Source organism: Malaclemys terrapin, chromosome 4 (assembly GCF_027887155.1).
Source record: "Malaclemys terrapin pileata isolate rMalTer1 chromosome 4, rMalTer1.hap1, whole genome shotgun sequence".
Lineage (NCBI taxonomy): Eukaryota > Metazoa > Chordata > Testudines > Emydidae > Malaclemys > Malaclemys terrapin.
The window spans coordinates 97,407,732-97,422,269 of NC_071508.1; the positions used below are offsets into that span (position 1 = coordinate 97,407,732).

General features: G+C 43.1%; 1 protein-coding gene across 1 annotated transcript in view; it reads right to left on the reverse strand.

Moving 5' to 3' along the window:
• FAM98B (family with sequence similarity 98 member B) overlaps positions 1–14,538 on the reverse strand; it is a 50,872-nt gene that overhangs the window by 13,222 nt on the left and 23,112 nt on the right. The window contains exon 7 of the mRNA XM_054027295.1: positions 9,658–9,825. Coding sequence (XP_053883270.1) covers positions 9,658–9,825 — 168 coding nt within the window. The remainder of the gene's footprint in view (positions 1–9,657; positions 9,826–14,538) is intronic.

Consider the following 14,538-nt stretch of genomic DNA (forward strand, 5'->3'; position numbering starts at 1 on the left):
CGGTGCCAGGTCGATGCCACCAGTTTCGGCGCCAGGGAGCAGCGGTGCTGTAGGTCTCGGCCAGAGTCCATCTGCAGTGCTGCTTCCACCACTGCCGCCGGTGCCTGGCGCACCGAAGAACCCGGTGCCTGGTCCTGCCGTGCCGAAGGAGGCTGGGGTCTAAATGCCGGCTCCATAAGGAGCTGCTTAAGACGAAAGTTCCACTCCTTTTTGGTCCTAGGACAAAACCTTGCAGATCCTGCACTTTTCAGCTTGGTGAGCCTCCTCCTGATACTTCAGACAAGGGTCATGGGGGTCGCCCGTTGGCATGGGATTGTTGCAGGGTTCGAATCCCAGGGATTTGGGCATGAGAGCCCTCCTAAGGAAAAGCATTCAGAGCGGAGGGAAACCCCCCCCAACCCAACTGCTACTAACTACAACAAAAAACAAAAAAGAAACTACAAGAAAGAACAACTACTATTAGAATCAAGCTAGGGAAATGTGGAAAACTTGCTAAGCAAGACGCCACAGTTCCAACCACCATCACGGGTGGTAAGAAGGAACTGAGGGGGCGCCAGGTTGGCAGGGTCATATATTGAGCAGCACTCCAGGGAGCTCCACAGCCGACTCGACGGATGCTGCTAGAGGAAAAACTTTCCGACGGCCGTGCACGCGCCACGCACACATCAATATGAGCAATCACTCAAAGAAGAAACGTATTTCCCGCACATCTCAGAAACAGTGCAAAGGCTTATGGGAGTCAGTGGTAGTAGAGGAACTGAGGGCAAAAGTAATTGCTGGGAATGAAGGATTGCTGAAGGATTGCTGGGTGTAGGTAGTAGTAGTATGAAACGGGTTTGGTTTATTTATTTTTTTTGTGTGTGGGGGGGGGTTCTTAGGGAGCCTCCCCCATGCAGACTCTGGCTGATCCCTAGCCTCTCCATTCAGTCAGGCACATCTGCCCCTGTCCCCGTATGTCCTTGCACCCCCACTCAGCCACCCCTTTCTCCCTGTCCCCATGTGTCCCCTGCATGCCCACTTAGCTACCCCCTCTTCCCCCCATCCCCATGTGTTCCTGCACCCCCTTCCCTCGTGTGGCCCGGCACCCCCACTCAGCCCCTGGCTCAATGCTGTCACACCACTAGCTCCTGTGCCTCTGTCCCAATCTATCCCACCCTGACTAGCCCTTCTGAATCCCAGTCTGTGTGACACCCCCCTCACCCCCCAGAAACCCAGCCTGCCCCGCATTGTCGTCCCCCCCAGACTCCCTCACCTGGCCCCGCAGGCAGGGCACTGTGAGGAATGCAGCCTCTCCACGGCTGGCTGAGCCAGTCCGTGAGCCAGCTGCCCTCTGTTCTGGTGCCACAGCAGCCCTTGATGGATGAAAGGTGTAACTGCAGCGCCTCTCCGGCAGAATGTATTTTCTCCGGAGGGGGAAAAAAAAAAATCTGCAGGGGACATGAATTCTGCATGCATGCAGTATTCCCCCAGGAATAGCCTTTAGTAGTGATGCAGAGGTGTCAGCAGCCCATGAGCTCCATGGTACCAGATTCTAGCCCTCCAGTCTCTTGCACATTAACAGTGTTTAGCTTTGGGGGGGAAAATGGTAAATTTATCGTCTGATGTGAAACTCAGACACTATACTTTGGGTCAAGTCTAAGGAACAGTTTATTCCTATGAAAAATGGTAAATGGCAGGTCTGCCATCAATACATGCAATTCACTCACCCTTCTAGCAGATGTTACAGAAATAATAAACAATATTAACAGATAAAGAAAAAAGACTCTTGGTAAGGTTTCAAAAGGCAGCTTCATGAGCACAGACAAAACTTAAGATCCCATGCTGCAACAGTATCTCCCAAGAAAGAATACCTGTTACATAACCCCTTTAAGAACTTTTTAACTGCACCATGCACAAATAATGATCTACCATCCATAAAGACAAAATAAGCTGACAGAGCCAACAAGTGGATTCAGAGAGGAATCAGATAACCCTTCAGGCTTTAGATACATCACATATTCCAAAACACAGAGAACAGAAGCAGTTACTGCAACTCAAATTTACACAGCATTATAAGAGACAAACCAAACCCCCTGCAAGTGACAACATTTTCTTGCAGAATGCTTTCTAAAGGTAAGCAATAATTCTGAACCATTACTGAACAGGACTGTTCTAACACTAATCAGAGTCTGACAAGCCAGGCCATCAGATGAAGAGACTGAGGATACGGATGAAGAATTCTGCCACGCTATTGCAACAACAGGTACAAAGACAAGGGAAGCAGTCAGAACACTCCTCCTGACAGCTGAAGCAGGTCTATATCCATATATCATTTGTTCTTGCCAAGCCATGTGACTCAAATTAATCTTGCCTTGTCCTATCTTATGTTCTTCACCACCTTCTGAATTAATAGAAAGGTGGTGGGGGTAGGAGAGAAGTACAGAAAAAGCTTTGCTATCTGGCACTTTGGGGGAATGGGAGGTGCTGGTTAGTTAAAAATTCCAATTAACTAGAAATTATACTTACTAATGGGTTGGGGCGTGGGAAGGAGTGTGGGCCATGGGCTCTAGGAGGGTGTTTGACCGCGGGAGAGAGCTTGGGGCAGGGGGGTTGGGTGCAGGAGGGATTTCAGGGTGCCAGATCCCGGCGTTGCTCACCTCAGGCGGCTCCCCGCAAGCAGCGACATGTCCCTGCTGCTCCTAGGCGGAGGCGTGGCCAGGGGACTCTGCACACTGCCTCCGCCCACAGGCACCGGCCCCGCAGCTCCCATTGGCTGCAGTTCCTGGCCAATGGGAGCTGCGTAGCCAGTGCTCGGGGCAGGAGCAGTGCACAGAGCCCCCTTGGCCATTCCTCCACCTAGTAGCAGCAGTGACATGTCGCTGCTTGCTGTGCTCTCAGCAATGCTAACCAGAGCATCCAGGGTCCCTTTTAGACTGGGCGTTCCAGTCGAAAACTGGACACCAGGCAACCCTATTGAAAATTTGTATTGGGATCAGAAATGCCGGTTTCTAAAGCTTTCCGGTTGGTAAAGTGCCGAATAACACAGCTTTTACTGTATACAGAAGCCACTTTCCCCAGTGCACTAGGAAAGTATGAGATGGACAAAAGAAATGACACTTCTGTGACGTTATCTGATTAAAATATGACCATGTAGATCATTGTTGCCACCACTGTTATATAATCACAACAAATCTTATAAAAAGAATGTCAAGTAAGGGGTCTATGCAAAAGTTATTTGCTGAATATGATTATCCTATTTGTATGCATGTATCTTATTTTACTTGAAGTTATGAGTATTGGCTCTATACATGTATTTCAGATGTGTTTGCTTCTGGGAAGCACCCACAAAGCAGTTCCTTCACAGTGTGCTGGCTAAATATTTAAGTTGAATGGCCCATCAAAGAACACTTAACTCACAATGGAAGATGCATATCTACACTTAATGGACTTTCTTGTGAACATTCTAACTGTAGTATGGGTAATGGCCTGTGCTACACCAACCTCCTTATTGAGCTTGCAGGAACAAGCCATCCTGATGTGTAGAAACAATAGTAAATATGGCAGGCGACCAGCTTGGCTTAACAGTGAAATCCTTGCTGATCTAACACACAAACAAGAAGCTTACAAGAAGTGGAAGACTGGACAAATGACCAGGGAAGAGTATAAAAATATTGCTCAGGCATGCAGGAGTGAAATCAGGAAGGCCAAATCACACTTGGAGTTGCAGCTAGCAAGAGATATTAAGAGTAATAAGAGGGGTTTCTTCAGGTATGTTAGCAACAAGAAGAAAGTCAAGGAAAGTGTGGGCCCCCTTACTGAATGAGGGAGACAACCTAGTGACAGAGGATGTGGAAAAAGCTAATGTACTCAATGCTTTTTTTGGCTCGGTCTTCACAAACAATGTCAGCTCCCACACTACTGCACTGGGCAGAACAGCATGAGGAGGAGATGATCAGCCCTCTGTGGAGAAAGAATTGGTTCAGGACTATTTAGAAAAGCTGGACAAGCACAAGTCCATGGGGCCAAATGCACTGCATCTGAGGATGCTAAAGGAGCTAGCGCATGTGACTGCAGAGCCATTGGCCATTATCTTTGAAAACTCATGGCGATCGGGGGAGGTCCCGGATGACTGGAAAAATGCTAATGTAGTGCCCATCTTTAAAAAAGGGAAGAAGGAGGATCCGGGGAACTACAGGCCAGTCAGCCTCAACTCAGACCCTGGAAAAATCATGGAGCAGGTCCTCAAGGAATCAATTCTGAAGCACTTAGAAGAGAGGAAAGTGATCAGGAACAGTCAGCATGGATTCACCAAAGGCAAGTCATGCCTGACTAACCTAATTGCCTTCTATGATGAGAAAACTGGCTCTGTGGATGAGGGGAAAGCAGTGGATGTGTTATTCCTTGACTTTAGCAAAGCTTTTGATACGGTCTCCCACAGTATTCTTGCCAGCAAGTTAAAGAAGTATGGGCTGAATGAATGGACTATAAGGTGAACAGAAAGCTGGCTAGATCGTCAGGCTCAACGGATAGTGATCAATGGCTCCATGTCTAGTTGGCAGCCGGCATCAAGCGGCGTGCCCCAAGGGTCGGTTTTGTTCAATACCTTAATTAATGATCTGGAGGATGGCATGGACTGCACACTCAGCAAGTTTGCAGATGACACTAAACTGGGAGGAGTGAATAGATACGCTGGAGGATAGGGATAGGATACAGAGGGACCTAGACAAATTAGAGGATTGGGCTCAAAAGAACTCTGATGAGATTCAACAAGGACAAGTGCAGAATCCTGCACTTAGGATGCAAGAATTCCCTGCTACAGACTAGGGACCGAGCGACTAGGCAGCAGTTCTGCAGAAAAGGACCTAGGGGGTTACAGTGGACGAGAAGCTGGATATGAGTCAACAGTGTGCCCTTGTTGCCAAGAAGGCTATCGGCATTTTGGGCTGTATAAGTAGGGGCATTGCCAGCAGATCGAGGGACATGATCATTCCCATCTATTCGACATTGGTGAGGCCTCATCTGGAGTACTGTGTCCAGTTTTGGGCCCCACACTACAAGAAGGATGTGGAAAAATTGGAAAGAGTCCAGCGGAGGGCAACAAAAATTATTAGGGGACTGGAGCACATGACTTATGAGGAGAGGCTGAGGGAACTAGGCTTGTTTAGTTTGCAGAAGAGAAGAATGGGGGAGGGGGGGATGGATCCGATAGCTGCTTTCAACTACCTGAAAGATCGAAAGAAGATGGATCTAGACTGTTCTCAGTGATACCAGATGACAGAGCAAGGAGTAACAGTCTCAAGTTGCAGTGGGGGAGGTTTAGCTTGGAAACTTTTTCACTAGGAGGGTGGTGAAGCACTGGAATGGGCTACCTAGGGAGGTGGTGGAATCTCCATCCTTAGAGGTTTTAAGGTCAGGCTTGACAAAGCCCTGGCTGGGATGATTTAGCTTTCTGTTCACCAATCGGTCCTGCTTTGAGCAGGGGGTTGGACTAGATGATCTCCTGAGGTCCCTTCCAACCCTGACATTCTATGATTCTATGACTAAGCGAAGCATGCCTGGACATGTGACTTGCCCATGTGACTCCAAACACCATCTTGTTACCTGTAATTTTCCACAGTGACAATAATGGAATTCCCTTCACTTGGCAGATGCTATAAAAGGCCCTGGAAACATCTCCATTTTGCCTCTTTCTTGCTCAAACCTCTGGACTATGAACTTATACTAAAGGGAGCATTTTAACCAAAGGACTGAGGACCTTTCAATGATTTGGAAGCAACCAGAGATTTAACAAGCCAGCAGTTTATTCCTGCATTGCTACAAGCCTGAACCAAGAACTCTGCATTTATTTTATGTATTTGATTCCTTTAACTAATTTTAACTCTCACCTTTCATTCTTTTTATAAATAAACCTTTAGATTTTAGATACTAAAGGACTGGCATCAGCATGGTTATTGGGTAAGATCTGAGTTGTATATTGACGTGGGTGTATGGCTGGCCATTTGGGATCAGAAGAACCTTTTGTTTGATGAAGCTGGTTTTAAATAACCACTCATCATTAAGTCTAGTGTCTGGGTGTTGAATCCAAGACTGGAATACCTATGGAGGGTGCATTTCTGACTTGTTAGCCAGTGAGGTGAGACAGAAGTTACTTTTGTTGCTGGTTTGGTATATCTCATGAAAGAACAAACACCAGGTTTTGTTTCTTTTTTTTCTTTTCTTTTTTTTGGTGGGGAGGAGGGGGAGCGGAGGGAGCGTCTGCCATTTTCCCCAGCAGCTCGTCCTGAATTTGGTATTCTCAGTTGTGACCCACGAAGGCACAACTTCTTGTTGAACCTGGTTGCAAACCGGCCTATGACACTTGGTCCTTTAAACGACCACACACGCATCTGAGAGCTGTCCCTGCTTAATTTATCTGCCTAACACATTGCTCTCCCTTGCTAAACAGAGGGCCATCAGGAAGACATTGTGTGTTTATCTGCCCTCTTAGAGATAGGTTGGCAGGAAGCAAGAGCCACACAAACTGCTTTAACAGGTTGCAAAAGTTCATCCTACTTCTTGAAGGAACTCCTAAAATGTTGAATACCAGATGTGATGTTTCATATTGTAAATTAAAAACACACTAGCTAACTATATTAAAACTACAAAAAACTAATCTAATATTAATAGACTATTCCTATAGGACACTACAGTATGAGAAAACCCTGGATCCTCAGGAACAGACTGTTCACTTCACCTGGTGCTGAGGTATGAAGAAACGAGGCAATAGAGGGCCCAGAGCCCCCTTTTATGCCCTTCCCCTCAGAACATTAGCAAACATTGAGGGGAGGGATGAGTGGGGCGCATGAGCACTGCTTGGAGAAGATTCCACAGTTGGGCTGCACTGGTCAGTGCATTACCCATAAGCAGGAATATACTGGGCCACCCAAAGAATCATCAGGTACCACCTTTTACTCTCACTTTCATACAGGCTCACCATCCTTTCAGTGGGATTTAAAAAAAAAAAAAAAAACACAGCAGTGCAACTTCAAGAGCAGGCTTTTAATGCTAATTATCTGCAGGCTGTATTCAGAAAAAGAACAGATACCACAATGTACAGCCTTCTGAAGGAGAAATCTGCTGAAGTTTGGATGGCTAACATGCCAAGTCTCAGGAACACATGCAGAGACAGACAAGTTGCTACCTTGCAGATTTCTTCGTATGATGCAAAGGAGTTCTCTGCCCATGAAGGGGATATTGCTCTGCTTTGCTGACTTTACTTTTACCTAAAGATTTCAGAACTTTAGTTTTGCAAGTCTTCTTGATGCAAAATTTTAACTACCTAATAGATACTTTTTTACCTCATGGGTATTATATTACAAATAGGATACAAGACTTTCTATAGGAGTGTGATCTTACATGTTTTGAGCACCCTGCAGACATTTAGCATGTATCATTGCCTTTCTTTGGGGTGTTTTGGTTTGGTGCAGAATTGGGAAAGAATGATCTCCACTCTATGAAAGAGTGAGCTTTTGGAATTAAAGCAGGCTCCAGGAAGAATACCTCTTTAACAGCATTGAAGGTACAGTACTGGGATAATTCTCCCAGTTCAAGACTTCCATTGCTCAAGTGGTAGCCACCTGTAATGCTACTTTAATGGAGAAGTAAATCAAAACTAATGTATCCAACAACAGATTCAACTTCCACAGGGCTCCCCTATATATTTCCAGAAGGTTAAATAGGGAGACTGCTGTGAAAAAGCACTTGATATGAGGGAAAGACGTCCTAGAACTATTCACCCCCAATATGCTGATGAATGCTTTTGGAGAGCGTATGCCTTCAGTTCAATCGCCAGACTACCCCAGCAGTATTCCAGAATTAGAAATTTGTTTGATGCTTTGATTCTTCATGTTCTTCTCTACACCATGAAGCACAATTGAACAAAATTTTAGCATATTCCAAGTCTTATTTTTTTCTCAAAGCTAGGAGACTTAATTGCTTCCCCTCTCCCAAAAGTTGTTTCTATTTAGCATCTACACTGCTGAGTATCCGTGGGTCTAGGTGCACTAACAATCCTTGATTTAGGAGGTCTTTCAAAAGTGGTAGAGAGAAAAAGAGGACAGTACCATCTTATCTAGAAATAATGGTCTTCTGGTATGGGCTAGGTACTTCTCTGGTTCCCAGCATCACAGCATTCATAAATATTAAAGGAGTTATCTTTACAACGAAAATGTGAAGTATATCCCCAATTTTACAGAACGAAAACCCAGACACAGAGAGATTAAGTAATTAACCCAAGATCCCCAGGAATTGAACTCAGATCTCCTGAGACCTAGTGCCTCAATCACAAGACCGTCCTTCCTTCCTTAGGTTCAGTGGGTTCTCCTTTGATAGGGAGCCTGCCAACCCTAACTAACTGAAGAAGTAGTAGAGGCTTAGCTGGCTTTTGGTAGAAGGTTGCCTTTGAATGGCTGTCCAATTAATCCCTTACGTTAGCAATGGCTGAATAAAACTATTGGGAGGATGGCAGTCTGATTTTTTGTTTTGTACCAGCACAAGATTTTTTTAGACAGATTAGAGAGCCTCTTAATCTTGTTTGGTAATTCCCACTCTAATTTAACTACATGCTTTTGTAATTATTAGAGGTATACTGAGGTCTCTTCTGGAAGTTGAAGGAAAGATTTTTTTTATTTATATATGATTGAGGTTCAATACCCACTGGGATGACCACCTTTGCTTCCTAGCTTTATCCTGAATGGAATCTCTCCTCTGAGAGAAGAGATCTTGAAGTAGACAGTTCATTCTTATACTCAGGCTTGCTCCAAGTTCAGAGAAAGCAGGATGGTGGACCATCTGTTGCTGCTGGGAGGCAGTGAACTGGCAAATTTTCCAGAAGAGAGTCAAGCATTTGTCATCCTCAGGGACTGACAGATTTGAAGCATAAAAAAGGAATACCACTGTAGGAGGCGTGAGATTCTAAATCCTCCTTTTTCCATCCACTGCAATTCTTATCTAGAATTGTTTTATCTCGGTGTGGAAGTGACTGTAGGTCTATATATACACACACTACTCACCTCTTGAGGACGCATGTAGGGGATGCGTAGTCATGCACCACAATGAAAAGCAGGCTGTGTTCACACTGCAGTGTGTAGTTACATGTAACAGTGAAAGGCTCTGGCAAGGGGGAGGTAGAGCAGAAAAGCTCATCAGTGGAGAATTGCCAGAGCCTTTCCTTGCTGCTGGAGTCTTTCACTGCGGCAGGGAAAGGATCCTGCAGCAGGGAGGCAGTGTAGACAGGGAAAGCACTGCATCGGTGAGTTGAGAGCTCTATAGGGTTCATACCACATGGTTCAGGAGAGGCTTTACTTGCTTAAGCATTGCCTCACCGTCTATGCTGCTATTTATACCTGTACGGGGCAGGGGTGTAGTGTTTGTACACTACAGGCTACCAAAAGGAGGGTGCAGTGTACTTTGTAACAAAAACTAGGATAATGGAGCTGTAGTGATACTTATGGGAGTGCTGCAGCCCTTCCTTTTCCAGCGCACTAAATACAAGTTTGCAAAAAAGAAGGAAAACCATATTATAGAGGATAAGCAAAAGTCAAAATTCTTGCTAAAGATATCATTAATTATACATTATCGGTTATTATACCAGATTACTTTCAATAGCTCTATAAATCCACAAGAGAAAGAGAAGTATACCTTATTGATAGCGCAGGCCGTCTTTTCTCGTGTAGATCCACTACTTGTCCTTATGATCTTTGATAAGTCTTCTCGAGCAGCAAGAAGGTGGGCAAACGTAATGGTTGTTTTAGGAGATAGTGCGTAACGTTTGGGCTGATAAATTCTTGCTATGTCATCTGTTTTAACCTAAATGATAAAGTCAAATATAATTTAGTTGCTAAGTATTTCATGTACAAAAATGCAAATGCTCAATGGCTGTTTGGTCACTTATAGTCAGTGTGAGTTTACACAGAGCACAAAGTTTAGACATTCAAACTACCTTAGTAAAAACAGTGCCAGTCACTCTTATAAATGCCTCTTGGCCTTGCTCACAACAATCAGCTACTGTACAAAAAAAAAAAAAAAAAAAAAAAGGCAATGCAGGTGTTTAGTTAATGCTGAAGCCTAGTACTATCTATCACAAATTGACATGGTCTAGTCCATGCCCCAACCTGTAACCAGTCCCTTGTGAGTGACCCCTTTAATGTGTCAAACCCCAAGGGTCCACACAGTTCTACAGGGGAAGGCCCACAGCGTCCATGGGTCCAAAACTGAGCCTTTGGGCACCAGCCATCCCTGTCTCTCTGTGGCTCCCTGCAGCAAATCCAGTCAACCCAGATGCCTGCGGGAGGCCTGTACTATACCCCTGAAACTGACAAGGAGAGAAAATATGAACTTTTTTAAAACAGGGAACAAAGGGAGAGAAAAAAAATGCTCCCTGGGAGACTGGGAGCTTCAGAGCAACTGGACATTTGCCTGTTAACACTGGAGACACACTGTTCCCTGCAGTAATATATTGCTAAGGAATGACTGACAGTAGGACTTTCCCACTGTGGGAAACAATACCTGAATTCAAGAAACACCATGGTCAAAAAGCGGAAACACTGGGGCCAATAATATCTAAATCAAGGGTGGGCAAACTTTTTGGCCTGAGGGCCACATCTGGGTATAAAAAGGGGCAAGCCTGATGTGAGACGGGTGGATGTTCTCTGCAGCTCTGCCCCCAACTCCTCAACTAATCGAACAGAACTAAGTTAAATCTCACCCAGCATTATCTGAAGTCCTTCCCAACTGTATAACATTCAGGACAATATCAGGTGAAGGAGGCTGCCTACACTACATGGCTCCAGACCAGAAGGTAGGGAGGAGAGAAAATGCCTCTCTGAAGATATCTCCAAGAAGAGCTGCAGGTTTTAAGGAATGAACCTTTCCACCTATTGCTAGAGCTGAAAGTATTAAGGAAAAGAGGGAGAGAAGGATCTGGATCTCTGTAGCTTCTTCTGTAACCTGTTACTTTTTCCCAATTAAGGAGTCACCTGGCTCAAAACCCCTGCCCCCAAAATCTTACAAGCTATACAAAAATAAACAGTTGGTCATATGAATATATCACGTAGATCTGAAATCTGCTCTTATAAATATTTATCTGAGAACAATATATATTTACAAGATTCCATGTACATGTTATGAGATGCTATATGCAACTGAAAATTGATTTCACAAGGCTAAATTTAAAATTTTCCAAAATGACAGTTCTTTTTTTCAGGTGCAATCTACACCTACCAATATCATACCTGCATTTTACATCCATAATTTCAACAACAGCTATAAAATTGAGTAATTGTGCCTCTTGCTACCTCATGCGTATCTGTGTTCAGGTATGAAGAGACATAAGTACTCAGATTTGCACTTGTAATTCATTTTTGCAGGCAAAAATTGTACCCTCAAAATGGAAGTTGCGCTTCAACCCTTTGAAAATCTACCCAGTAATGGAACTTTAATACAAAATTACAATAGGCTTTCTGGAAATCTCAGTAACTGTATTTTGTTTTTGCAGATTTTCTAAGAACAGGCTGCTGACTCATCTCACCACTTTAACTTCATTAAATAAAACAATGGTACACTTTCTTTGTGATTGAACAAAAGCTATTTAAATAGTTTTTAATGTCACATCTAGGAACTAATACGATATCAAATGACTTAAATTAAGTCAATTTAAGCTACGGTCATAAATTAAATACAATTTTAATATTATTTATTAATAATTATTTTAAATTATTTAAATGTGAAGATTTATATAGTTGTACACAGAGAGCAGTGTGGAACAATATAAGACAGACAACCTTTACTTTATCCTTGGTATAGAATCGTAAGAATATAGGCCTACATCTTCAAGCTTGGGTGTCTAAAGTTAGGCACTTACATCCCTATTTAAGCACCTAAATAAAAGTTGCCTTGCTCTGAATTCTACTGGATCAGTCGTCCTTCAGTCATAAGGCAAGAAAAAAAAATGTGTTTGTGGAGAGGAAGAAAGGAAAGAAACGTATGCAGTAGTCTCCTTACCACAGCGAGTTAACTCCCTTTTCATTTCCTCTCCTACAGTGCATCAACATTCATGGAAGCTGCTGAGGTGAGAGGTGCATAAAGAAGCAATAGCTGAATGTTTGAGAATAAATTTTCAAAGCTGCATACGAAGATGTAGCTGCATCACTCCCACTGATATTTAATGAGAGTCATGCAACTGAGGTTTTGTCTGCACTTGCATTAAGCTACAACAGACAACACCAGGTAGGTTTTTAAAAACAGATCTGTAAGTTGTTTTCCATTATTTTCAGTATGCATGCAAAGCCTTAAACCGGTTTAAAAATGGACAGGACCTAAACTATTGTATTCCTTTATGAGTAAAGTCTTGTGGCTCATGCACAGAACTGGGAGTTAGGATGTCTTTGTGCTATTCCCAGTGATTCCATAAGCTTCCTGTGTGTCTACTAGTCAAATCACAACCTCACTGTGGCTCAACTTCCTAATTTGCAAAATAGCCAGCACTGCCGGGGATGGGGGGGGGGGGGGGGGTGGAAGAGATGAAAAGGGGCAATTTGCCCTGATCCTCACCCTCACGCTCCTCAAACTGTGGCATTGCAGCCTGCCATACAGGGTTGCAGTGCCTCTCAGGAGAGGCAGCTGGGCAAATTTGAGCGAGCAACATTACAACCTGGCACCAGGTTGCAAAACCTGGAGCAGAGAGCTGGGCCCAGACCAGCAGGACAGGAGCCACGGCTTCAAGGTAAGTTTGTTCTCCAACACTTACAGAAGGGCCTCTCCTCAGCAGTAAAGGGAGAGTAGAAAAAGAGAGAAAGTAGGAGCACTTCGCACAAAAATAGAGATGTTGAGTACAAACTTAATCAGGGAACCAAGGGACATGAAAAGAAGAAATTCTTGAATTGCTCGTACAGCAATGCTAGGACCCTGGGTAACAAACAAGAGGAATTAGAATTACTCATTTATGAGCATAAATTCAATTTAGTTGGGTATTACTGAAACCTGGTGGGATGATTCACACAATTGGAATGTTAAAAATCAATGGTTATAAACTATTTAGAAGGATGGAGTGCGAAAAAGGGGAGGGAGTGGCATTCTAGGTCAAAAATGGCATTGCCCGTTTCTGAGTAACTGATAATTCACAAGAAAATGAACTTGAATGCTTACGGATCTATATCCTTAACAGATAAAGCACAAGATGGGGTATTAGTTGGTGCCTGCTACAGACCATTAAATCACACTAGGGAACAGGATGACTGCCTCCTTATGCACCTATGTAGAACGATGTGTAGTGAAAAATTTTGTATGATCAAAGGGGACTTCAATTTGAGTGACATGCTGGAGGTCACATGTACTCAGTACTAAAACATCTATGAAATTTCTAAACATTATAGATGACAATTTCCTAATTCAAAAAGCGTTGCAGTCAACACAGGGGAATTCTTTATTACACCTTGTCTTAACAGATAAAGAGGAACTGATCACAGATCTAAAAATTAATGGTAGCTTAGGTACAAGTGATCATGACATGAACACATTATTTTGCTTGCACATTATGAAAGTCCAGACCAGTAATATATGTACTTGGTGCTTTAACAGGGCTAATTTCACAGAGCTGAAACAATTATGAGTCAAAACTACTGGGAGGTAGAATTTAATCAGAAAAATGAATGATAACTGGGAATCATTTTAGAACACCTTCCTAGATGCCCAAAAAGCCACAATCCCAGAATCCAGGAAGGCGGCCTACTGGTCAAAAAATTGATCAGGTTTAGAGAGTAAGTGAAAAAACAAATGGAGAAAAGGGAAGTTGACAATAATGAATATAAAGCTGAAGTTAGGAACTGAAGAAAATTGATAAGGGAAGCAAATGGACACAGAGAAATCTAAGGCCAGGAAGAGTTAAGGACAATAAGGACATTTTAAAATATATTATAAATAAAAAGAATCTTGACAAAGATATAGGTCCATTACTAGATGGAAATAGTAGAATTATGAATAATAAGGCAGAAGCGTTCAATAAATGTTTCTGTTCTGTATTTGGGAGAAAAGCAGATAATATAGTTTCCTCATATGGTGATAACACTATTCCATTTTACTGGTATCTCGTGAGGACGTTAAATAGAAACTAAAATTAAACATTTTTAAATTATCTGGTCCAGATACCTTGCATCCAAGAGTTTTAGAAGAGCTGTCTTAGGAGCTTGTTGGATGGTTAATGTTGATTTTTTGTAATAAGTCTTGGAGCACTGGGCAAGTTCCAGAAGACTGGAAGAAAGCTAAAGTTGTGCCAATTGTTAAAAAGGGCAAATGGGATGACCCACATAATTATAGGCCTGTCAGCCTGACATCAATCTTAGGCAAGATCAGAATGGAGCAGCTAATATGGGCTTGATTAATAAAGAATTAAAAGAGGGTAATATAATTAACACCAATCAGCATGCATTTGTGGAAAAAAGATCCTGTCAAACTAACTTGATATCTTTTTTTTAATGAGATTACAAGTTTGGTTAATAAAGTTAACAATTTTGATGTAATGTACTC